At 58.7% G+C, this 24,203-nt stretch overlaps 7 protein-coding genes across 7 annotated transcripts; 2 read left to right on the top strand and 5 right to left on the bottom strand.

Moving 5' to 3' along the window:
- Positions 1-553: 553 nt before the first annotated feature.
- Positions 554-4,444, bottom strand: B0T26DRAFT_681874 (uncharacterized protein; the record flags this gene model as incomplete). Its single annotated transcript, XM_060440695.1, has 1 exon — positions 554-4,444. One exon carries the CDS (start codon positions 4,442-4,444, stop codon positions 554-556), a length of 3,891 nt encoding a protein of 1,296 aa, XP_060289427.1.
- A 1,486-nt stretch (positions 4,445-5,930) lies between these two features.
- On the bottom strand, positions 5,931-7,547 carry B0T26DRAFT_660322 (uncharacterized protein; the record flags this gene model as incomplete). Its single annotated transcript, XM_060439026.1, has 1 exon — positions 5,931-7,547. The coding sequence occupies one exon, from the start codon at positions 7,545-7,547 to the stop codon at positions 5,931-5,933; it is 1,617 nt and encodes a 538-aa protein (XP_060289426.1).
- A 3,451-nt stretch (positions 7,548-10,998) lies between these two features.
- B0T26DRAFT_757750 (uncharacterized protein) lies at positions 10,999-13,937 on the top strand (the record flags this gene model as incomplete). Its single annotated transcript, XM_060446297.1, has 6 exons — positions 10,999-11,053; positions 11,110-11,236; positions 11,310-12,459; positions 12,527-12,608; positions 12,664-13,062; positions 13,120-13,937. The coding sequence occupies 6 exons, from the start codon at positions 10,999-11,001 to the stop codon at positions 13,935-13,937; spliced, it is 2,631 nt and encodes an 876-aa protein (XP_060289425.1).
- An 810-nt stretch (positions 13,938-14,747) lies between these two features.
- B0T26DRAFT_757749 (uncharacterized protein) lies at positions 14,748-15,740 on the bottom strand (the record flags this gene model as incomplete). Its single annotated transcript, XM_060446296.1, has 4 exons — positions 14,748-15,050; positions 15,076-15,204; positions 15,262-15,625; positions 15,694-15,740. 4 exons carry the CDS (start codon positions 15,738-15,740, stop codon positions 14,748-14,750), a joined length of 843 nt encoding a protein of 280 aa, XP_060289424.1.
- Positions 15,741-16,122: 382 nt separating this feature from the next.
- On the top strand, positions 16,123-17,123 carry B0T26DRAFT_529462 (uncharacterized protein). The gene is made up of 2 exons (XM_060435523.1): positions 16,123-16,992; positions 17,066-17,123. The coding sequence occupies exon 1, from the start codon at positions 16,486-16,488 to the stop codon at positions 16,963-16,965; it is 480 nt and encodes a 159-aa protein (XP_060289423.1). The 5' UTR covers positions 16,123-16,485; the 3' UTR covers positions 16,966-16,992; positions 17,066-17,123.
- A 1,220-nt stretch (positions 17,124-18,343) lies between these two features.
- On the bottom strand, positions 18,344-21,342 carry B0T26DRAFT_529321 (uncharacterized protein). The gene is made up of 9 exons (XM_060435522.1): positions 20,757-21,342; positions 20,677-20,707; positions 20,345-20,606; positions 20,146-20,275; positions 19,811-20,091; positions 19,533-19,746; positions 19,361-19,447; positions 18,581-19,293; positions 18,344-18,502 (listed from the first exon to the last, which is right to left on the bottom strand). Exons 1-9 carry the CDS (start codon positions 20,935-20,937, stop codon positions 18,449-18,451), a joined length of 1,953 nt encoding a protein of 650 aa, XP_060289422.1. The 5' UTR covers positions 20,938-21,342; the 3' UTR covers positions 18,344-18,448.
- A 702-nt stretch (positions 21,343-22,044) lies between these two features.
- B0T26DRAFT_681868 (major facilitator superfamily-domain-containing protein) lies at positions 22,045-23,902 on the bottom strand (the record flags this gene model as incomplete). Its single annotated transcript, XM_060440694.1, has 4 exons — positions 22,045-22,359; positions 22,411-22,743; positions 22,815-22,965; positions 23,043-23,902. The coding sequence occupies 4 exons, from the start codon at positions 23,900-23,902 to the stop codon at positions 22,045-22,047; spliced, it is 1,659 nt and encodes a 552-aa protein (XP_060289421.1).
- Between the last annotated feature and the right edge of the window lie 301 nt (positions 23,903-24,203).

Here is a 24,203-nt window from a genome sequence, read left to right as displayed (position 1 = left end):
CCGAGCGCAACCCTCCCCCCTTTCTCCGTTTCCCCTCACGCCCTGTGCATCTTTTCATGTGTATGTGGCGTTGCGGCGAGCGTCAGTGCGTATGTGTTGACTGCGTAATATGTGGTGCACGTGCTGGATTTGTCTTGACGGATGTCAAGCTTTGGCATTCCCGAGGATGGCGTTTAAGGACTGCGCTTGCATATTGTGGACGATATGTGAGCAGTTTTTGCAGAAGGTTTTTGTTTGGGTTGGTGTTGGGCGGCAGAACTTTGGACATTTTCTACAAAACACAAGGGCGCATGTTGTTATTGTTGACAAGCATGTTTGGCCGAAAGAAAAAGCGTTAAATAAGTGATAGGTAAATATGGACATCAGAAACCAAGCACATGGCCTAAACGAAGAAAGAGGAAATATATACACCGGGAAACAACCAAAGCCAGAACCCAAAAACCAAAACACCCCTTTTCCCCAAAATAAAAACAAGACCGAAAAATGTCGCCCCGTCTCCCCTTCCCTCGCTGTGTGCCCCTCCCAGGGGGTATCATGGATGACACGGGACTGATCACGCCCTCGTCGGGCTCGGGCAGGGGCTGCTGTCGGTGCTGCGGGACTCGATGCTCTCGACCATCTCGAGCACGCGGGTGCGCGCGGAGGGCCTCTGCAGCTTAACGGCCTCGGCCGTGTTGAGCGTGGCCGCTGTAGCCGTCGTGGTGATGGACGCCGTGCGCAGCGACCCCGAGTCCGGCGACAGCGCCATGCCGCCGCCTGCTGCTTTTGCTTCTGCTTCTGCGGCGGCGGCGGTGGTGCCCTGTGGCTCGTCTCGCTCCTTGCCCTTGCCTGCCTCCGCGCCAGTCTCTGTGTCCTGCGGGTCGACTTGCCGTGGCCAGACCTGCAGCGGCGGCGGCGTCAGACCCCCTTCGTCTCCGCCGCCATCATCATCATATCTCTGCCGGTAGTAGTCCTCCTCCTCATCGTCATCGTCATCGTAGTCGTCGTCGCCAGGACTCACGACGACGGCCTCCATCTCCTCATCGACACCCGCGTCACCGTCGTCGGCGTTGACCACGCGCAGCCGCTCCTTGGGCACCGTGAACATGACCTGCACCAGCCGCTGCTCGACGGCTCGCTCAATGTCCCACTCGTCGTCGCCGACCCGCTCGCCGGCTGGCCCCGGAGACAGAGACGCAGACACACCGCCAGCAGACGGAGACGACGCGTCCCACGCCTCGCGCCCCTGCTTGCGCCGCAGCAGCACCCCGCCGCCACCGCCCAGCCCCAGCAGCCGGTGGTGTGCCTCGTAGTCGGATGACCCTCCGCCACCGCCACCGCCCAGCAGCGTCGGGCTGCCGCCGCGGCTCGACGCTGGCGGCGACCCGCTGCCCGCGCTGCTGTTGGTGGCAGTGCCGCCGCTGAACACGCGCCGCAGGCTGCCGAACCACGACCGCCGCGGCTTGGACTTGCTCGGGCTGCCGGGCGCCTGCGGCTCCTGCTGCTGGTTCGCGTCTTCGAGATATTCGTAGTCGTAGTCCTCGTCGGGCGACGGGCTGATGCTTGCTACTGCCGCTGCCGCCGCTTTGTGTTGTTGCTGTTGTGGCTGCGTGGTAGACGGTAGGAGTAGGAGTCCCGGGCCCTCGGCCTGCAGCGTGGCAAAGTTGGACTTGGCCGTGCTGAACGTGTGCGCCGAGCTGCCGCTGCTGCTGCCCAGCCGGCCATCGCCCCCTGCTGCTGCTCCTGTGCTGGGGTATTGCTGCTGCGGTGCAAAGCTGAACGCGCTGCGCTCCGACAGGTTACTCTCGGTGCGCGCCGCCGCGTCGTCGTCTGCCCCTGCGAGCGCCTTCGCTGAGCGCGAGGACCGCGCTGACGTCGATGGCCGGCGGCTCGGCGACGTCCGCCCGCCGCCACCACCACCGTTACCTGGGGGCGACCCCTGCCCCTGGCCGCGCGCGGGCGGCGTCGTGGTCGTGGACCCGTGCCGGCTGATCTTAGCGGTAAGCACGGCGTCCGCGGCGTCGACGTCCGACACCCAGCCCTGCACCTCGGGATCCTGGCCCTGGCGCGGTTTTGCCGAGTGATGGAGGTGGCGCGCCTCGGGGCTGGGCGTGCGGCTGCCATCGCTGGCGGGCAGGGCAAAGAAGCCGCCGCCGAGGCCGGGCGCGCCCGATTCCGTTGGTGTCAGGAACGGGTCGTCATTGTTGTTGCTGTTGTTGTTATTGCTGCCACTCCCCTCGCCGTGCAGCAGCAGCGGATCGCGGCCGGCGCCGGCGCCCAGGTCGCCCTCGTCGTCCAAGCCGTCCTCGTTGGCCTCTTCATAGATGGGCTCAAAGTTGCGGTTAGACGAACGCAGGGGCGTGAAGTCGTAGCCGACGGCCGCCGACCGCGGCTCGGGAGGCGGCGGCTGGTGCAGCCCGCGCGCCGCAGCGCGCGACCGCACCGACGGCCCATTGCCGCCGCCATTACCAACACTCGCTGGCAGATACAGCGACGGGCTGGACTTGGTGCCGCCGCGCAGCGTCTCGTAGCCCAGCGACCGGCGCCCCGTGCCGGCATCATACGGGTCTAGGCCGCCGGTATACCAGTCACGCGCCGAGGCGGCGTTCCACGGGCCCAGCATACCGCCGCGCTCGAGCATCTCGCCGTCACCGTCGTCGTCATCGTCGTCGCCAAACTCTCCGCTAGGGCGGTGCTGCCGCGGCAGCGACCCGTTGACGCCCTGCGACAGCCCGCGCAGGGCTGCGTCGCGCTGCGCCCGCCGCCGCGTCTGCCGCCGCCGCATGCACACGCCGCCAGCGACCAGCGCCAGCAGCACCGCGAGCCCTACGCCGAGGCCCACGCCCAGCCCGATCTGCAGCCGCTTGGACGGTCCAGAGGAAGAGTCTGCTGGTGCGCCGTCGCCTCCTGACGAGGAACCGCCACCATCGCCACCACCACCGCCATGACTACTACCACCGCCGCTGCCGCCGCCGCTTTTCGTGCCAACGGAGGACGGGTTCGTGTAGTTGTCGAGCCAGGTCAGCGAGGTGATGTTCAGAAACATGCGCACGCCACCACCACCACCGCTCTCCGCTGCCTGGCGCCTCCTGCTCCCACCAGACCCAGACTCCGACTCCGACCCAGCCTGCGGCGCAATATCAAACCCGCCATAGACCACCATGACGTTTCCCGGCAGCAGCGCGGCGCCGTGGCCGTAGATTCCCGGGCCTTTGGGCTGGGCCTCTTGCGGCGGGACGTGCCACTGCCAGTCGTCAAAGCTGGCGCCGATGTCCACGACGGCGAGCTGCGGGGCGGCGGGCTGCGAGACGTCGCCGACCCAGCCCCCCAAGACGACTAGCGCGGTGCCGTCGGCGCTGAGCACGGCCGTGTGGCCGGAGCGGCTGTCGATGGACGCAACAGCATCTTGTTGGCGGCTGGCCAGGAGGAGGTCGGGCTTGTTGGAAGAAGAGGGAGGGGCTTTGATAGACACAAACGTCCACGACTCCTCGGGCAGGCTCCACAGTGCGGCCGTGCTCATGTTGATGAACGCCTGCTGCGTGTGGCCGCCCAGCAGCACGTGGCTGGTCTGCTGCGTGACGATGCCGGAGCGGTTTGAGAGTGATGGTGCGAGCGCGGTCCACGAGAAGCCGGCCTCGGCGATGGGCGGCCCTGCGCTGGGCGCGTAGTCGACAGTGAAGGGGGCTGGCTGTGAAGCCAACGACGACGACGACGACGACGACGACGACGACGACGACGACGACGACGACGGAGACGGAGGTGACACGCGCAGCATGCGGTTGGAGTAGACAGCCGACGACTGCCACGATGCCGCGGTGGTGGAGGTGGTGTTGGCGGACGGACACATGCCGCCGTAGACGTACAGCACGGGCTCCGACATGACGGGGGCCAGCTGGGCCGAGAAGCTGAGGCTGCCGCCGAGGAAGTAGGGCCCGCCCTGGCCGTAGTCCCAATCGCTGCTGGGCGCGAGGGCGTGCTGGGTCCAGGGGCCGGCGGGCGGCGCGAAGGTCCACAGCGAGGCATTGGTGGCGTCAGCGCAGTCGCCCGCGAGTACGGCGAGGGTGCCGTTGTCGAGCAGCGACGGCGTGAAGGCTGTGTGGCGGCCGGCAGGGAGGAAGGGCAGGCCCGACGACAGCGTTTTGGGGGCGCCCGCCGAGCCGGCACCCAGCGTGTTCGAGACGTTAAGCGCCAGCAGGTCGACCGCCGTGCCGTTGGGGTTGAAGACGTAGGCCACGTCGCCGGCCGATTCGGAGAAGAGTACCGACGTCGGCACGTACGGCAGCGCCACGGCCGGAGCCGCCGCTCGTGTCAGTCCTGCGAGCGCCAGGGCCGCCGCCGCCACCACCCATGCAGCGGGCCGGCGGATACTTGCTGCTGGCCGTGGTGCTGCTGACGCTGTGGACCGTGACGGCGACAGGGGCCGCCCCGGCCCAGCGGAGAGGGCGGGCCCAATCGGCTCCAGCATTTGGGACTGGGGGAAAACAGAAAGCAAAAACAAAAAGGAAACAACCAGGGGCAGCCGGCTGCTGCGTTTCGTTTGCTGTCGTGGCGTGGTGGGGAAAACAAGGCCGCGGTTTGTGGTCGGTGTCGTCAGAGCGGATGCATCATGTTGATTGCTTGCTTTGCTGGCTGCTCTTGTCGGTGCGACTGATGGGCCAAACAGCCACTGACTGGACTGTCTGTCTGTTTCCGATCTCACTCCACTGGTTCGTCCCAGGGCAAGCAGGGCAAACGGCAAAGCAAACAAGGAATACGAGATAATAATGTTAGGGGGGGTAAATATCAAGCAAACGAACCCCACACCGACACGAAGCTGGCTGCTGCTGCTGCTGCTGCTGTTGTTGAGAAGAATCGGCGATGGATAGCGGGGGGGAAGCTGTTAACGACCATAGAGCATCGACATATAGGTAAGGGCTGCACGTCAACGGTGAGCTGGCATCAAGCCAAGTGCAAGTGCAAATGCAAGCAAATGAGTGCAAGATGCAGAGGCGAGCGAAAACGCAGCAGCACGGTTGCGCAATCAAATCGAATCGGTCAATCTGGGGGAAAAGAGAGGAGAGGGGCGGCGAATGTCAACAAACGTCAACCCATGGCCTGGCCTCTCTCCTCTCGCGTTTGGAGCACGCGCCCACCGCTAAACTGGGTGCCACCGTGCAAGTCCAGTCCTGCAGAAGCAACGCCGCTCTGGATTGGCCAAATCGGTCGCGATAGGCTGCGCGCATGCACGAATATGGCGTGGTTTTGGCCGGATCCGTTCAAGTCTGGGCGGCTGCGCACGGCTGTTAGTGCTGTGCGCTGGCGATTGTTGCTGGGGCAACACGCCATCAGGCCCCAATGGCTTGCTTGTCGTGAGTGCCACCGAGTCACCGAACGGATCGCCACCACCAACCCCAATCCATTCCCAAGCGGCCTGTCATTCATCATACGGTTAGTCACTCATCAGATCTTGTCACTCCTCAGCTCGCTTCGGGCTGCCGCCACCGATCTGAATCAGGGTGCACACGGCAAATGTTGAAAGTACAGACCGAGCAAGCAAGTCACGCCGAACAGGCAGACACAAGAACCATCAGTTTGATGAGTGTGCCTGATTAGACAAATCAGCAACAGTGTCTTATTTGTCTCGTACATACCGCAACAGGTGCTACCACCCGAGAAGAGTGAGAGGGCGCCGGTGCGGGTGTACAAAGCATACGTAGTATGAACAGCACCGTCGACCGCCGGCCCCCATGTGCGACGGCCGGATGGCCATCCGATGACAGGTGTCACTGTCTCTCTGTCGCTCGCTGTCTCGGCCCCGTGCTGCCCTCCTACACCGGCGCTGGGGAAGCACAAGGAACGTCGAACGTCAGAGCACCGCTCCAAAATCATGAATGAAATGAAACAAGAAGAAAAAAAATGAAATTAGAGCCCCCGTCTCGCACAGACAGGGCACTCGGCCCGCGGACACCTTTTCACACGGCGACCTCGGGCGCGTCGGGGCGAGCCTCGCGCAGGCGGGCGCGCAGCGTGGCGGCCTCCTCGACGAGCTGCTCGACCTGGCGGTGGAGGCGGTCGCGGTCGGTGGCAGCAATGTCGTGGGCGGTCTGGGCGTCGCGGAGGGCGTCTTCGGCGCGCTGGGCGCGCTGGCGCAGGGCGTGGGCGTCGTTGGCGAGCTGGGCGGCGTCGCGGCCCGTGGCGAGCATGAGCGAGTCGCGCGTAAGCGCCAGCTGGCGGTTCTGTTCCGTCAGGGTCTCGATCTGCGCGCGCGCCCGGTGCGCGCGGCTACGCAGGGACGCGTTCTCGGCCTCGGCCTTTTGCGCCTCGGCGATGCGGCTGTCGTACCGCTTCTCGAGCTCCGTCGCTCGCGCCGGGAACCGCGGCTGCGCCGACGAGACTATTGTTGGCTGGTCCTCAGTCTCGCGCGTGTGCGCCGTGCCCGGGTGGTGGCCCCACGCCGGCAGCACGAACAGCGTGTTGCGGCCCTGGCCCGCCAGCCGGTAGTAGCGCGTCATGATGTTGACGGGCACGAGGCCGCGGGCGTAGTCGCGGCCCTTGCCGTCGCGGCCCAGAGACCACGCGTGGTCGCCCGACGCGCCGTTGCGCCGCCACACCTCCTCCTTGGCCTGCACTAGCGCCTCCTGCCGGTCGAGGATGCTGTGCACGTGGTCGAAGACGTCGTCGCCGGCGTTGACCAGCACCCACCGGTCCTGCGGGTACGCGATCTCGCGGCCCGACCGCCCGTCCGGCCCCAGCGCCCCGAGGTACTGGTGCGGGATGGCCGCCTCGCCCGCCAGCGCGTCGAGCGCGTTGCCGTACGCCCGCTCCAGGTCGTGCATGCGGCCCACCAGCAGCTGCGCCCAGTGCAGGTACGAGCCGAGGATGCTGCTGCGCGCCTTCTTGAGCTCTTTGCTGTCGTGCTCGGTGGAGTTGTTCGCCGGCAGCAGGCTCAGCAGCCCGCCCGTGCTGCTGAGCTCGTGGTCCAGCCGCTCCAGGCACGCGTTGGCGTGCATGATCAGGCTATGGAGGTTGGCGTAGGGCTTCTGCGCCTCGCCGGGGCGGCGCGCCGTCGTCTCGGCGAGCGCGCAGTGGTAGCTGGTGCCGTAGGCCTCGTGGCGGCTGCGCACTTCGTTGACGAGGCCGTTGAGCGGCTTGTTGTGGTTCGGGTCGTCGTTGTGGTACGGCACCGTCAGGTCGACGAGGAAGTCGAAGGCGTCGTTGCGCTCGTACTTGATGGCCATGAGGTCTTCGACGGGCGCCAGCTCGGGGTTCTGATTACGCCGTGGCCTCTCCGTGGGGTCACCCGTCATGATCTCGGCCGACCGCAGCGTCGGGTTGAGCGCGTGGATGAGCACGCACAGCGACTGGGCGTGCTGCTTGAGCGCGAGCAGCGTCGGTGGCACCCCGTGCGTCGAGAGATAGCCGCAGTTCACGTGGCGCAGCAGGCCCTCCCTGACCTCCGAGTCGTGCACCCGCGACCACTGCGACGAGTAGGGCAGCGAGAAATCCGTGCCCTTGACGTAGCCCCTCTGCACGGCGTCCTCGTCGTCTTCGTGCTCTGCCAGATGAGGCGGCACTCTTCTCCCCGTCATCCCCGAGACCGCAGCGGAAGCCATGTTTGCAATGACGTGAAAGCAATGCGCGTGCTAATGGTGTTGTCTCTATCACAACGAGGCTGTTTTAGGAGGGAAACGCAAGGAGGCGAGGGTCAAAAGGAAGTTCTGGTGGTAAGCCATGATTAAACTTCCGTACTATGTTCTAGTTTTCACAGATTCGGCCGTTAAGTGAGGTGGAATGCTTCATTGTTCACCAGCATACCAGCATTCCAGCACAAGGGGCTACCCGCCCGAGCATCTTGACAAAGAACAAGACGCTTCTCGTAAGTCCTCTGTCGACGGAACCAGCGGCCGAGGCCGAGTAGCCGCCATAGGTTCTGGTATTCTCGCTACGCCTGTACTTGTATTCGTATTCCCTTGTGTCTTCCTTGTGTGTCCCCGATGGGTCACGGATACAAGTTGCAGATTTCCCGAAACGGAACATAAGATGACGACTTGAAGGCGAGCGAAACAAAGACGCGGTCCTGTGTCCGTACAGCTTTGTTCCGGCCGGCCACCGAAGCTCGTCGGTTGGATGCCTCAGACTGGTGATGCCATCGGTAATTTCCCAAGCAAACACAGGGCCGCTTTCTTGTCTCGGTCTCAAGGGCTCTCGAACATTTGCGTTTGTGGTTTAATCTGAAGCTCTGAATCTCGCTGAAGAACGAAGAAGCTCTGTTGTATTCCGCAATCACCATACCTAACCCCAAGGTACTTTGTAATGTGCGACTAAGGTCGAGTCTCAATGCACCCATACTCGTAGCGAGTCTCGTCTCTCTTGATGCATCACCAATTAATTGTCGGGCGCGCCGAAAGAGCGGCACACTCGCTGCAGTTTGGTCGCTGGGCAGCAACAACAAACATGCTCGCAAAAAACACTCTGCGATCCGTATTCCGTACTGACTGCACATTGTCACGAGGGTTTTCAGAGGCATTAGCGTAATGCACTGGACCCCACAGGTTGACGAATTGGAATCCTTAGGCCTCCGCCTGGCACGGACGCGCCCAAAGCCCTGGGCAGCTGAATGAATGGGTGCGGGCTTGAGGGGTCGCCCCAGTCCCAGAGACGGGAGTGCGGTCTGGAACGTCATCCATGGATCGTAATCAAATCACCGACGCGCTGCGCCGCAAAAATCAAGGCCCCACGCCAATCGAGCCAATTGCCACGGGCCACGGCCCTTTGCTGGCTGGCCGATTGGGGTTTCTCCGCGTCCAAGTTTGAATCGCTTCGGGCGGTTCCCGCTTGGGTTGCAAGGCACGGCGCGGCATACAGAGGGTGCAAGGGAGCGCTTCATCTGCCGGTCAGTTGTCCTTCATTGGTAGGCTCTAGGTCGATGGCAGGTTTGAGAGGCTGACAAGTTTGGCAGCAAGCGAGTTCGTCCAACCATTATTGCATTATCTTGAGAGGGAGGAGGAGAGTGGAAAATTCGAGAAAAAGGTAGGAAAGAAACATGCCACCGACTTCAGGACGCAAAGCCCACGCCAGTTCAGGTCGTCGGACTAGATGTCCCGGGCCAGCGATGTGCTGCGTACTTCGTACCTAGATAGTTTCCCGTTTAGTTAGTGCTGCGATGGATTAGAGTGGCGCAAGAATGTTGTTTGGTGTTACGTTAATTGACTTTTGGGCCTGCGGAACGGATATGCGTGCCATGGTGGCTTGATCCGACCAAGGCAGCTGAAAGTGGCGACCACATGTCGGCTGTGGGTGGACGACGGGAGCTGGTAGCACGGCCTCGGGACCCCGACAACACCAGCTGCTTCCCTGGTCAGAGCATCTTGATCTCAGATGGATGCGCCGAGTTCTCGGGAAGATATCGTAGGGCAGGAGCGTTGTCTCCAGAGTCCAGACCCGGGGCTGCAGACCCTAAGGTACCTTATCTCGGAAGGAGTGCGGACAATGTGGATGCGCAGGCGGCAGAACACAGCTGTGAGTGAGTCTGTGACAGCGCACAGCGCACACAGCTGCTGAACCTGAGCTCTCGTTGTCTCGCTGTCTAGTCCGTACATTGCCTAGGCGAATTATTGACGACGGGGTTCCAGGTTGGAGGTTGTTGTGTGCGATTACTCAAGACGGCCTAGCGCCAAGCGGTGAGGAAGTTGGCTTCTGAGACATTGTCTCCAGTCCTTCGATGGCTTGCATCGCTAGACAAATCGCTCCTCTCCGTCCCCTCGCCTTATCATGCAGTGCAGACAGCAAGCAGTGCTGCCGTCGCCGTGAACATGAACGCACTTCAACCCGAGCTCGCGGTAGATACATGCCTTATCATGATTGTCTTTTGCCGGACGACGCTGAAAGCCAGCCCACGATGCCTGTCGAAGAAGATGCACAACATGGATTGGAAACAGGAAGCGGCACACGAGAAGAGGCTCAATGAGATCGACGCACCCCCAGTCGTGCTAGGCAGGTTTAGTGTCCGGCCCCGTACCTTTAAGCGTGCACACTGCAACTGCAACCCCATGCAGGGAAAGCCAGGATTTTTCGCTCTTCTCTCCTTTCAGGGGGGTACCTCATCAACGCCGAGAGCTCGATATTGCGGGGCCGCTGAAATTTGCAGGTGGCCCACTGGTGGGCAGCTGCTGGTGAGAGCCGAAGAACTTTGGATGGGAGGGCCAGGGTCTTGGACTTGGCTTTGGGAGGGGCACTCCGCAGCGCGCTTGGCTCGACGTCCAGATTGGAAACGAGTTGCGTCATTGCCAGCCAGGCGTGGGGTGTGAGTGGGCAGAAACACGGTGCAATGCACAAAGCTTCGCTCCCACGCTAAAGGCTAGCGTCGCCTAAGATTTTGATGGTCGTCAAACCGCCCAAGCTGCCCTGGCGCGGTACATTGTACAGCAAAGGACAAAATGCAGGCGCCAGGAGCTTTAGTGAGATGTGGTGCGGGAGGTGTCGTAGCTCCATGATAAAAAGCGTCTCTGGCCCTCACGCACGCCCACCTACCCACCTTGAACTGGCTCTTAAGAGCTCCTCCCTCATATCGCCGAGGCCTATCTCGATCCACGCGTTTGAGCTAAATAGGAGGTTACGGTTTAGCTCGCGGCCCAAGCTCTACGGAAGAGGCCCACCGCCAGACCACCATCGCGCTTTCCTACCGGCACTAGCTCCACGTGTAGAGCGTTCGTGGTGGGTAAACCCTGCCGTGTTTCTCCCTTTCCAGGTTCTTGCTTCTGCTGGCGCTGGCCTTGTTTTGTACAAGTCCACTACAATTAGTGCAATTACATGACCAACCCCGGGCCCAGCACTTATCCATTCCCGGGCTCCTCTGGATTCTTCCGTGTCATCTTGACTTGAACCAACCTTCTCACGACGCTCTTCCGTCTTAGCAGCACAGGAAGCAGGAGCAGGAGTAGGAACGCCCATCGACGGCCTCATAGCTCGCTGTGAGCGCTAATCTTCGGATAATCGAGCCTCCCCGGCTATTCGAAGCAGCGAAGCTGCAAGTCCGCAAACATGAGCAACAACAATGGCACCACGACGGATCCCCCAACGTCGAATTCGCTGTCGGGTGAGTAACGTCCTTGCCTTGCCCTGCCCCAGACACTGACCACTCCCAACCTCCAGGCCTCGTCTCGACATTGGCGCCCGTTGCTGCCATCTCGGCCGTCTATCTAGCCATCTTCTTGGTCCTGCGAAGGAGCCAGAGGCGCTACTATGCCCCCAGAACTTATCTCGGGAGTCTGAAAGAGAAGTAAGCAGCTCTCCTCCATCTCTCCCCCGGGATGCCCTTGGTTGCTTGTGCTTATCCCTGATTCACCATGTAGTGAACGCTCGCCGGCCTTGCCCAATGGCCTCTTCAACTGGTTTGGCACGTTTTGGAAGATTCCCGACCTGTACGCCCTACAGCACCAGTCGCTTGATGCATATCTCTTTCTCCGTTACCTGCGCATGACGGTCATCATCTGCTTCGTGGGCTGCTGCATCACCTGGCCTGTACTTTTCCCCGTTAATGCCACGGGCGGCGGCGGCCAGCAACAGCTCGATATTCTCACCTACGGCAACATTGGCAAGGACAACCATGCTCGCTACTATGCCCATGTCTTTATCTGCTGGCTCTACTTCGGCTTCATCATGTACCTGATCATGCGCGAGTGCATCTACTACATCAATCTGCGCCAAGCCTTCCTCCTGAGCCCCCTCTATGCCGACCGCATCTCGTCCCGCACTGTCCTGTTCACGTCGGTCCCGGCCCCGTACCTAGATGAGGCCAAACTGCGAAAAGTCTTCGGCCAGACGGTTAAGAACGTCTGGATCACGAGCGACACAAAGGAAGTCGATGATCTTGTCAAGGAGCGCGATAAGACGGCATTCCGCCTCGAGAAGTCCGAGGTCAAGTTGATCAAGCTCGCCAACAAGACACGCCAGAAGGCTCTCAAAAAGGGTGCTAGTCCCGACAGCGCCGACAAGGCCATTGCACCCGGTGACGCCGAGTCTGGCAGCATCGCTGCGCGCTGGGTTCCCGACAAGAAGCGTCCGGCGCACCGCCTTGGCCTTCTGGGTCTGGTGGGCAAGAAGGTCGACTCGATCAACTGGTGCCGCACTGAGCTCGAGCGTCTGATCCCCAAGGTCGAGGCTGCTCAGGCCAAATACCAATCCGGAGGTTACAAGAAGATTCCGGGCGTCTTCGTCGAGTTTAGATCGCAGGCCGACGCCGAGGGCGCCGCCCAGATTCTTGCCCACCACCAAGGGCTCCACATGACGCCCAAGTACATCGGCATCCGCCCCGACGAGGTCATCTGGAAGTCGCTCGCCATCCCGTGGTGGCAAAAGGTCATTCGTCGCTATGCAGTCTACGGCTTCGTTTCGGCCATGATCATCTTCTGGGCCATCCCAGTCGCGGTTGTCGGCATCATCAGCAATGTCCCCTATCTCGAGACCATTTCCTTCCTTACCTGGCTCACCAAGATCCCAACTGTAAGTGGCCTCTGCTGTGTTTGTGGCAATTGCCAGTAGAATGGAACTAACGTAGCGTTGAAAATAGGTCATCATGGGCGTTGTCACCGGCCTCCTGCCTTCGGTGGCTCTTTCGATATTGATGTCCTTCGTGCCTATCATTATGCGCCGTACGTTCAAGCCTCTTACATGTGCAGTTTAATGCTGTTTACTAATGAAGCACAGTGTGTGCTCGGCTATCCGGAGAACCCTCGCTCTCGCGAGTTGAGCTTTTCACGCAAAACACATACTTCGCCTTCCAGGTCATCCAGGTCTTCTTGGTCACCACCGTGTCGTCGTCTGCTTCTGCAGTTGCGAAGCAGATTGCCGACAATCCGGCCAGCGCCACCACTATCCTGGCCAGCAACCTTCCCAAGTCGTCCAACTTCTACATCTCGTACTTTATCGTCCAGGGCCTCACCATTGCGACCGGTGTTCTCACCCAGGTTGTTGGTTTCGTCGTCTTCAACCTCCTCTACAAGTATCTTTCCGGAACCCCTCGTGCGCTCTACAGCAAGTGGTCGAACCTCAGCGCCATCTCTTGGGGCAGCACCCTCCCGGTGTATACCAACATTGCTGTTATTGGTGAGTATCCACAAACTCTCAGTTCATACCTTGCACCTTTTAACTGACAACTCTTAGCCATCACCTATGCAGGCATCGCTCCCCTCATGCTCGGCTGGGCTACGATCGGCATGAGCCTCTTCTACCTTGCGTGGCGGTATAACGTCTTCTTTGTCACCGACACCAAGGTCGACACACGTGGCCTCATCTACCCCCGTGCCATTAAGCAGCTCTTCACAGGCATTTATCTGGGCGAGATAGTCATGATTGGGTTGTTTGGCGCATCCGTGGCGCCAGGCCCCCTGATACTCATGGTAGTTTTCTTAGTCTTCACCGTCCTGTTCCACATCAGCCTCAATAGTGCTTTGGATCCTTTGCTCTACAACTTGCCGCTATCGCTGCTGGCAGAAGAGGAGACCAGACTCCTCGACCCCGAGGTTGGCGGCGTGGGCCCGGGTCCGAGCTCCAATCACGACGCAGAGAAGGTCATCTCTGGGCATGGTGCGGCCCAGAACAATGAGATCGCCCTTGCTGCATCCAACCCTGCTACGTCAAAGGCGGCTGCCAAGAAGCCAAACTTCTTCCTGAAGTTCCTGAAGCCCTGGATCTACTCCAACTACGAGACGCTTCGTGAACTTGTGCCCCGAGGCTTCTCTATCGATGCGTACACTGAGGCGGTTCACAAAAATGCCTACTATCCGCCGGCAGCCACATCGCCCACTCCGCTGCTCTGGATCCCCGAGGACGCCGCCGGCGTCTCCAAGCAGGAGATTGCCCACACGAGCAAAGTGATTCCCATCACGGATGAGGGCTGCGAGCTGGACGAAAAGGGCCATCTCGTCTGGGACAGAGAGGCTACTAGACCCCCTGTCTGGGAGGAGAAGGTGCTCTACTGAAAGGCCTCTGCTTAGTGACTGCTTTGGCAAACCACGGACCTGTTGTCTAGTCCCGGTCTAAGCATCCTTTGACGAACATCAGCATTTTCAATACTCTGGTTCTCGGTCGAGATTATAATGGTCGAGGCTCGACGTGGAGCCTGACGGGAGAGTGAACGGAACTAACTAGAGGGAGCAAGGGAACGATGCGGCTTTTTGCGGCTTTGTTGGGAGAAGGAATTTGGCATGACAATTTTGCGCTGCACTGATACCCGTCGACTTCTAGGTTGATATCACTCTTCCTTTTCTTTAATAAAACGGGGGATCTTTTTTCTCCTATCGGTAGTTAGTTGGAAGTCGGTTAGTTGCCTAGAGTGGCTTAATTCTAATTCTGTAAATAGTTCTTGGCAAGCGCTTTGCACTGATACACGCTTTGTACTGCCGATACCTGATGAACAAAAGCCGATTCGTTGTTCATCTACTACTTGAAGCGGGTACCCCGTGGTATCTACTGTATTAGAGTTGTAAGTTGTAATAGCAACACTCTTGCATTGCAGAATACAATGATGTTTTGCGGCTCATGACTACCTAGCTAGGTAGGTAATCGCCATTCCTCCGCCTTCTCTTAATACCTTGACGAATAAGCTATCGAACAGCTAACCATATAACGAATGCGAATCCTCTCCCTCATATACACACACAAGAAGGCATCAATCGTGGCACCAGGCCCCTTGAACCGCGTCGACCGAAACGCGGCCACCACGCCAACAGGCTGATCGCAGGACCTTGTCCAACTGCACGCCTGATCCACACACTCGGACTGTTGGTGTATCATTCTGCGGACCGCACGTCGGTCTCGCACGCGTCCATAGCGGAGGCGAGCAGCGGGGGTAGGTCGACAGGCTGCCGAGAGAGGTCGTCGGATATGAGGAGAGAGGCCGGTGGAGGGGAGGCAGGATCAATTTTCGACTCGAGGGCGAGAAACGCGGCCTCATAGCCGGAGAGGCTTCCTGCGTCGAGGTAGGCTTGGGCTTTGGCAGATGCCACCGCGCCGGGAGCCACTGCCGTACACGTCTTCACCTTGCCGAGGTCGCCTTGGCAGACTTTGAGCATGAGGTGGCCAGCGTCGCTGTACTTTTTTAACAAGGCGGTAGGCTACCGTCTTTACGGCCGCGTTGGCCGAGACGATGTCACCCTCTAGCTCCTTGAGCGACGCCCTGAGCTGCGCGATCTCGGCCGCCTGGATCTCTTTCCGCCAGCCAAACAGCACGATCTCGGCCGTCGCGGGCTAGAACGACTTGACGCGCGCCTTGGTCGTCAGCTTGAAGCCGGCCTCGGGACACACGACGGGGTTCCAGGAGACGCCCTCGCTCTGTTGGCGCTCCCAGCTGCGGATCGGCGTGTCGGTGGTGACGGAGACGTTGAACGTTGGCCGCACGGCGAAGTAGCTCTTGGCCTGGCTGAAGGCCGTCTGGCCTTGGATGCGGTCTTGCGGGATCCTCTCGAGGTATTTGAGATCCAGATATGCGGGATGCGATGATTTCTCCCTCTGCGCCGTCTCGAGTCCGGCTTTTTTAGCCTGCGTCCCCCTGAGGTTGTTGGCCTGTTTTGCGGCATGTTTCTCGAGCTCTCGACTGCCCGGCTCCAGCATGGCGCGGTGGCTCTCGAGCGTTTCAATAAGCTCACGACACGCAAGAGCGGGCGTCAGCCTGGGGAGTTGACACTTGTTCAGTACTAAGATCTCTATCAAGAGGCTATTATGGGATGGCTGGCCTACGAGTTGCTTTGATCGCTGCCGCAAATGGGCTCTGACTGTGACCCCATTTTCCCTTCCTCTCCGCATGGAAACTTTGGTGCTCGATTGCTGTGGATCGACGGCAACAGACAGATATCAGGCGATTCTAATCCCACAGCGAGGACAAAAGAAGAGAAATCTCAACGGCAGCGTCGGCGTAATTCTAAGCCGACTCGCGACACCAGTCAAAGTCAATTCCATTTGGCGCGGAGGGCATCACATTCTCGGGAAGCACCGAGGCACCGAGGCACCGGCAAGCCTAGGCCCAGGAGAATCGAGTTTGTGTGGCAATGGCTTGCGGACGAGGCTCTAGGACTTGATTTGCACCAGTACTTCTGTTCCAAGTTGTCAGTCAGCACAGTTGTTCTGTTATGCGTGGCGTGGCGGCTGGAAATCCGAGCCAAGCATTGGCTTGTGTCGTCTGTCATTCGCTCGGCCACATGGGTCCAGATTTCTTACCTGTCCGGTCCGTCCACTAAAGCTTCATTCAGCCTCAGCTTCCTATCTACCGCCGCCGTCTCCGAAAAGGTGAAGGTAATGGCTGCCTAAGCACCTAGACTGCCCTGGCAAGGCGAGTGCAAGTCGACAACATTTCTCTTGCGAGGCTCAACGTTGTTGCGAGCAGTTCCCCCCCTTCTTGGTAACTGGATTTCTGTGCCTACTACCTACCTACCTACCTACCTATTCAAGTTCCTCGCGAGGTTGCCGTCATGCCGTACAGTGTTTTGAATCCCGATTCACCTGTCGTGGTCCTGGTCATTGGTTCGTCGCAGAATGGCAAGACGACCTTCATCAACCGCATCGTGCCTATGTCAAGCAAAAAGGTTGATTTCGGCAAGGAGGGCGGTGGGTGCACCAGCTGCACCACCAAAGCTGGCTTCTACGACGTCGAAATACCGATTTCAGAGTACGCCATATTTGACCGGGAAACGCGGGCCGAGATCGATGTACCCGACATCGCCGTCGATGGACGAGCAGAGGGTCCTGGACGGGAACTGGTGGCGCAAGCAGAGCAGCTCCCGCTTCGACATCTGGCTTCGCGACCCTGACGGGCCGTACCTGAGGCTGCGCCTGATCGACACGCCGGGGCTCGACGACAGTGCCAACAAGGACTTTGAGAACATGCAAGAGGTGCTGACGGAGCTCAACGCGCTGGCCAAGTCGAATGTCGAGTGGCAGCGCAGCATCAAAGCCAGTGTGCTCATCTACAACCCCAACACTCAAAGCCAAAGTCGACGAGATGGATACCGCTGACCTGGTTGAGATGTGGAGCCGCTACGGGTATGGCCGCGCGCACTTGTTCAAGAGCAGCCGCGTGACGTGGGACATCAACACTAACCACATCATCATAAAGGCGGTCAGGGACCCCGCGAGCCCACGCCATTCGACGTGGAGTTCGTACGACGATCTTAATTGGGTCGGTCACAAGAGCTACTACAACAGCTTGGCGAGTGACTCGTAGAACAACTCGACTTTAGGCACGTAAAGCTTTACGGATGGAAGAAAGACGTCGAGTCCTACGAAATCGAGCGGCTGACGGCCGAGAAGAGCGAGGCATGCGGCGCGGCGAGTACTTGAGCACGGAGCGCGACCTCAAAGCGACCGTGGAGTCCGTCAGCGACTGCAGACTCCAGAAGGCAATTAGCCAGAAGGGCTTCGACGCGGCGCGCTCGCGGAAGGCCTAGCTGAACCCGAAATCGATCCCGCTGGACACCATCAAGAACAAGGGCGCCTACTTTGCTACATGCAGCCTGATCAGCTATGCCCTCGCTAGCCTGGCCGAGTAAAATGTCAGTTTTGCCACGTCCCAATTCCCAACTGCCTACTTGGACGGCTCCGCCTCGCGGGCCAAGGCTCGCTACGATTCCAAGGCCAAGTCTGCTCGGTCCATGTTCACGACGTGCACGGCTATGGTCTCGAGCCTCGGTGGCGGCATCAAAGCTGTTGACAAGGCGCTCAAGGACCTCGCCGAGTGGGAGAAGCGTATCGACAAGTCCATGAACCACGTGCATACGTATATTGCTTGGGAGCTGTGTGAGTAGACGCCACCCGAGGCTAGATAGCGTGCGTCATCGTTGTCCCTTGTGGAGGAGAAGGCAATACAGCACCTTCTAGCCCTGCTCCGCGCCGAGTTCCGCCCGCTACTTGACAATTGCCGCGAGCTCGCCGAGGATACCATAGCTAAGCATAATGAGCTACTCGTGGCGAGCCGGGCCCTAGTTCAGATGGCAGTCAAGAAAATGCTGGGGTTGAAGAGCAAGTATGCCGAGGCTAGGGCTAAGTGGATGGATAAGATGGATTTGCAGGCATCACAGGCCGCGGCGAGTGCCATGAAGGACTCACTGGCTGTGGGTAAGAATTTCACTATTGGTGCATTTGGGGTACTGAAGGATGCGATTGATGAGTTTGGTGCGGACAATGATAAGGTCTGGGATAATTTGTTTTTCCATGCGAGAGATACGTATCTAGAAGATCCGGGGAAGTTTAACAAGGTGTTGTCGGATATGGTGGTTTGACGTGGATCCATGCAATGTATCTGTATCTCGTGTAACGTCCCCCTTTGCCCTGTCTTTACATCCACAACACGGTGACTTGCCTTGACGCCTCACCATCTATATTTGCTATCTAGTCTATAATATACAGATATTCACTGGCTTCGTAGCTGCTATTGGCAATAATATTCGTCGATGAAAACAGCTCTCCGAGATAGCGACGTTAAAATAGTAGAGGAAAAGTGTTATTCGTCGCCCCAGTGCTGGTGGCTGTTTTCTTGCTTGATTATATCCGCTGCCTAGAACCGGAGAAGAGAAGGAGTATTGTCAGATCTATGGGAGATCTGGAAAATGTCGGGGAATAGTGGGCAACCTACCTTCTCAGCGATAGCGTACACGGCCGCCTGCACGTGCGCCGCTGGGAGCAGCGGAATGATGCCGGCGTCGACGACGCGGAGATTTGCTGTCCCATAAACCCGCAGCTCCGGGCTTACCACGCCGCCCAGGTCAAATGGCAGCATGCTCGTTGTGCCAGCCGGGTGAAACTCGGTCGTCAGCCCACGGCGAATCGCGCCAAGCAGGATGGACTCTGCTTCGGTGTTGCCAAATTGTCCCGAGGTTGCATTCCAGGGCGGCGGCGGCTGAGCAGCAAGTGGCCGCATAGGGCACGTATTGAGGATGCGCCCATTGAACAACAAGCCGGCCAACAGTACCTCGCAGTCCTCTGGCTGCGCACAGTAGCGTGGATTGAGCAGCACGTTTCTGGCGACGGAGCCTCCCGACAGTAAGTCTGCGGAAATGGCACGCACAGTGCCGCGACTGAACGGATGATGGATCCCGACCGTAAGCGTGCCGACGCTGTCAGCCATGATCTCGAGAGCGCCAACGTCAGTGCGCCCAAGAAACCGCAGGATCAACTGCCGCTGACGCTCGTAGCCCTGGACGACGGTGGGGTGCTGGCCTGGCCCAGAGGGTAGATATTTCTTGGGTGGCGTAGCGGACACACTGTCCAGGATCGACGACCAGTTCGCGGTAAGCGACTCGAGTGACGGGAAGGCGACCGTAGAAACGAGAGGGGCAGTCCAGGGGCCTATGTATTGTTAGAGCACCAATTCGCGTCAGAATTGGGGATGCTAGTATCGTAGGACTGCACTCACCAGTACGGTTGTTGAAATACTCATTCCTCGCCTCCTCAAGGGTGGCACCAGTGAGGTTTGCAGACGAGAACAGACCCGGCGTCGTGTCTGAAATTGAGTATGTCAGTTACGGCAAGCATTAGAGGGCATGTATTTGGGCTGCCATCGGGTTCAGGTGTGAGGGAAGACCGACAGTTGTAGAAAGCTGTAAGCATAGCATGGTCCTGGAAATTCTGTCCAACACCTGGCAGGTCTATATGCACCGACACGTTTAGGCCGTCCAGAACGGCGGTTGGGCCGATGCCAGAAATCTGAAGAAGCACAGGAGATAGGATAGCTCCTGCAGCGAGAACCACCTCCCTGTCGCAGGTGACTTTTCGTCTAGGGGACGAAGACGAAGATGTAAACTGAAAAGGCCGAACCATCAGTTTAACTTGTAACCGACAAATAGGGCTAAGGCTAAAATCTCACCTCTACTCCTTGAATCCTCCGAATATGCCCGAAAGGCGGGACGGCAATGCCGCCAGACCCCTCGCCGCTCTCTATGAGGATACGTGTGACGGTCTGTCCAGATGCTAGATGCATGTTCGGGCGGTTCAGCACGCTGTCCAGGTACGCTGTCCGGCTGCTAGATCTGGACTGATTCCAAGCCGACATGCTCGAAGGGGAGAGGAAGGCGCCGGCGGAGACACCTGCGTTCGGGTCATCGAGGAGCGGAACACCAAGCTCGGAAAGCCCCTCTAGAAAAGAGTCTGGTAGGGTATTAGAGCACTGAAGGGCTGAATTCTTGGAAAGGATTGGCTTACTGGACGTGTTATAGATGAAGTTCGGATAAGCCACTTGCAGGGGACCACTGGTACCATGGACCGACATGTCAGGGTGGATATGGAGAGCGCTGGCAACATCCGAGTCAACATTCGCTGTGAAGTTCTCGCTCTGAGTCGAGGTCAGTATGAGCAGAAGGCTAACATGTCCGGGCTAATCATAGACCGCTGATGCACCGACCTTGATGAAGTATGGGAGCATGTCTCGCCACGCCCACCCAGGGTTTCCGAGCGCCTCCCAAGCATCGTAGTCGGCCTTTGCGCCGCGGGTCATGACCAGACCATTAATGATGCTCCCGCCACCTACACCATGTCCCTGGGCGTACCGGCGAGCGGCATTGTCCAGAAATTCCTGAGGGGCTGTGGTGAAGTTCCAGTCCTGGGTGGCGTCCCAGCCGTGACCAACTAAGCCCGGCACTGTGACAGTATCGGGGTAGCAATCACTGCCGTGGTCGCAATATGTTAGCCGGAACTTGTCTCAGGGGGTATAGGTCCATAGGGCAGTTGACTTGCAGTTGTCCAGACTCGAGAACGAGGACCGTCACTGTGGCTGAAGTCAGCAGAATTCTGCCAACGGCAGTCGAGGGACAAACCATTTGGATCTTTGCTCAGCCTGTTGGCGACAACCAGCCCCGCGACACCACCGCCAACGATAATGTAGTCGTAAGATGGTAAAAGGAGGTCTGTGACATTTTGAGGTGACAGATGGAGACCGTCAATTCCTGGTATGAAGGCGCAGAGGAGTAAAGTGGTGGCCAAGGCGGCTAGGTCCATGATCAATGGCCTGCGCCGGACGGGCAGACCCAGCGAAAGAAGCCTCGACGCCTTGGCAGATTGATCAATGCTTCAAAAACTATGCTGATAAGATGTTGAGATAGTGATAATGCGGAATTGCTACTACAAGCTGGTTGTACTACCGCGATGCTGAAAGGAGGCGTTAGGTATCCTGAAGGTTACATAAGATACCCGCGAGAGAATGCGAGGAGACTTGGGGCTAGAGTGAATAATATTTTCCTGGCCGTGGGAGGAGGGTGGCAAGTTGACCAGGCAGCCAGCTGCGAGGACTGGGATGTGACTATGTTGGCTGTTGAGAAATGATGGGATCGAGTAAGGCTTTAGAGACGACGGGAGAAAAGCAGAACAATAATAGCATAAGAATGCCTTTAATAATTACTCGACGTGCGCTCAATGGGTTCGGCGCCATCCATCTCGAGTTTTCTCGACCATCCCCATCACCTACCTCTCGCCGTGGCCGCCCCCTGGTCGATATGACCCTCAGCCGAGCAGGATATGGATATTGAGACTTGAGGGAGAAGGATATGATATCTGATGTGAGAGGAGCAGACACTTGGCCGAACAGACACTCTAAACGCTCTGTCTGGCAGCAACTTCCATCCTAGGGTGAGATCCATTTGGACCTTGACGTGGCTTCCTAAAAGCGTGGGCGTTCCTTCCCAATTGGCAACCACGCATCTCGCGCGCATTGCTGCCTGAGCCCTCGGTTCTCGGCCGCGGGCAGGCAGGCACTTATCCGCTTTAAATGCACATCGTGCTTTCCCTCCAATTCCTCCTTCTTGAACTGTCATGACATCCGAGTCCCAAATCTGCCCGCATAAACCTAAATGCCAAGGTCCGTCGATTTGTCGAAGTCGTGCGAGCAAACGAAATGCGGCTCCCCATCCAAACACGGCCGCTGCTAATTATGCAAGCCGGAAATGGCAAACGGTGAAACCCTTTTGGGAGACGCGAAATGGGTATAAACATTTGAGGCTAAAATCGACAGCCCAGCATGCACTGGCGACTGCTGCAGCGCGTCAACCATTCACAGCTGTCTCCAAGCATTCAAGGCTCTGCGATCTTCTCACTGCCCGATCTTACTCCTTAGCTCGGCCCATCAACCAGAGCTTTCTTCGACTCGCCCGTGTCCGTATCTGTTTCCTGGGATGCGTGGCCCTGGGTCCCGAGTCGTATAAACGGAAGGAACAGGAAGCTTGCAGCGCTCAGCCCGACCGAGACTTGGAACGCCTTCTTGTACGGCACCATCGGGTCTGCCATGGCCTCTGCCGTTCCAGTAGCAGACACGAAAACGGCTGTCGACGCGCCCAGGGCCACAGCCGCACCCAGCCTGAAGAGCGTGTTGAAGATGCCGCCCGCCAGCGCCTGCTTGTGCGACGGCAGCGATTGCATAACATACATCTAGGAGAACGTCAGCAACTTTGGTATCACTAAAGCGAGGGGCTGACTGACGTTGGCCACATTGAACTGGAAGTCAGCCCCGATGACGCTAATGATCAGTGCTGGGAAGATAAAGCGCCAGTAGGAGCTGTCCGGCCGCATCACGGACAACAGCACGTTCGCCGTGATGTACGCCAAGGATCCGAATGCCATGAGCAGCGTGTTGTTGACGCGGTGCAATATCGATCCAGCGATGATGTTGTATATCAGCCCGGCGATCGCCTGCGGGAGCAGATGGACAGCCACATCGAGGGGAGACAGGTGTTGTAGCTCTTGCATGAAAAACGACAACCAGAACTGCGCTGATATGAACGACATGTAGCCAGGCAGACAGGCTAGAATGATCTGCGCCCCGAAACGGTTAGCCACCAACTCTGCTTGACGGTCTCCGGCCTGGGAGCTGAGGAGCCTCATACCAAGGTAAAATTGCGATCTTTCCAGATATGTGGGGGCATCAACGGGTTCGAATAGATGCGCTCCCAAAAGACAAAAATAACCAACAAGAGAACCGCGATGACGAGCATGGCGATAATGTGTGCCGCTCCCCACCCATCAGTTGGCGCGAGACTGACAAACGATAGTTAGTTATCTTCCAAAGAGCTCCCATCATCAACACTCATGCGATCAATGACAACAGGACTCACGTTATCCCAGCAGTCAGCAACCCTGTTCCAAAAACCGTCAAGACGGTGCCGACCGAGTCAAAAGTCTTGATAAAGATCTTAATTCTGTCCTTGAAGGGTTGCTCAGGCGGAAAAGCCTCGACTCTCGGTATTGTCCAAATGGCTAGCACTGTGAAGAGGGCCCAGAGGATGGCGATCAAGATGAAGGCGGCCCTCCAGTTGAACAGGCGAGTGGCGATGCCGCTGAAGATGCTACCAAACACGAAGCCGAGCGGGTTGCCGGCGCTGAAGGCCGAGAAGGCCAAGTTCTTGCGCTTCGATGGCTGAGTGTATGCTGCACCCATGATTCCAATGGCTGGCGGAACCACCATGGCGGAACACAGGCCCACGACGCCACACACGACGTCCATCCAGAAGGGGTCCTGGGCGAAGGCCACCAGCAGCGAGAAGGCGGTAAAGGACACCATGCCCGCGAGGAAGACGGGCCGGCGGCCGAGCAGGTCCGCCAACTGGCCCAACCCGAGCTGGAAGGCGCCTGCTGTCAACGCTGACGAAGCGGTGATCCAGGTGATCTCCCCCTGCGTCATGCCCAGGTCCCGTCCGATGCTCGCCGTGATGATGGAACTGGCGCCCTGGAAGAATGAGCCTGTCGCTAAGGCGTTGGTCGCCTGGAACACAAACCCGATTTCCTGCACCGTGTTTTTGAAGCATGCCGGACGTTCGCCGAATGGCATCTTGGTCGCCGCCGCCGGCACTGATGTTGCGGCGCCGTCCGACACGGCGCTGTGGAGAATAGAGCCCATGCCGCTAGCCGGCGCTTCCGCTTGCCCAGGGGACAGCTTCACAGATGATTTGTGAGTTTCTATATCATCGACTGCCATGGTTTCTGGTTGGACTGCCGATGCTGCTTGGCCTCAATGGTCTCTCATATTTTTGAGCTATATATGTGCTGGAGACTGAGACGGAGAGAAAAGGCCTGAAAGAGAAGCGAGACACTCAATGAGACCATGTCCTAGCTCTTATGGCGCGCCTTTGGCGCTACATGCCCATCTGATCGCACCAGCCGGAATCAGGTAAGCGGGCTCAGGAATAGAGACAAGACTGGTTAGGCCGTTTACGTATACTGCGTATAGCGGCCTTGTGAGCCAGAACAGGGGTCGGCCCGAACTCGGACGCCGTTCC

The sequence above is a fragment of the Lasiosphaeria miniovina genome (genome assembly GCF_030549165.1).
Source record: "Lasiosphaeria miniovina strain SMH2392-1A chromosome Unknown B0T26scaffold_9, whole genome shotgun sequence".
NCBI classification, from domain to species: Eukaryota; Fungi; Ascomycota; class Sordariomycetes; order Sordariales; family Lasiosphaeriaceae; genus Lasiosphaeria; species Lasiosphaeria miniovina.
The sequence above is the reverse complement of the archived record's forward strand: the minus strand, read 5'-3'. Positions and strand labels throughout refer to the sequence as shown.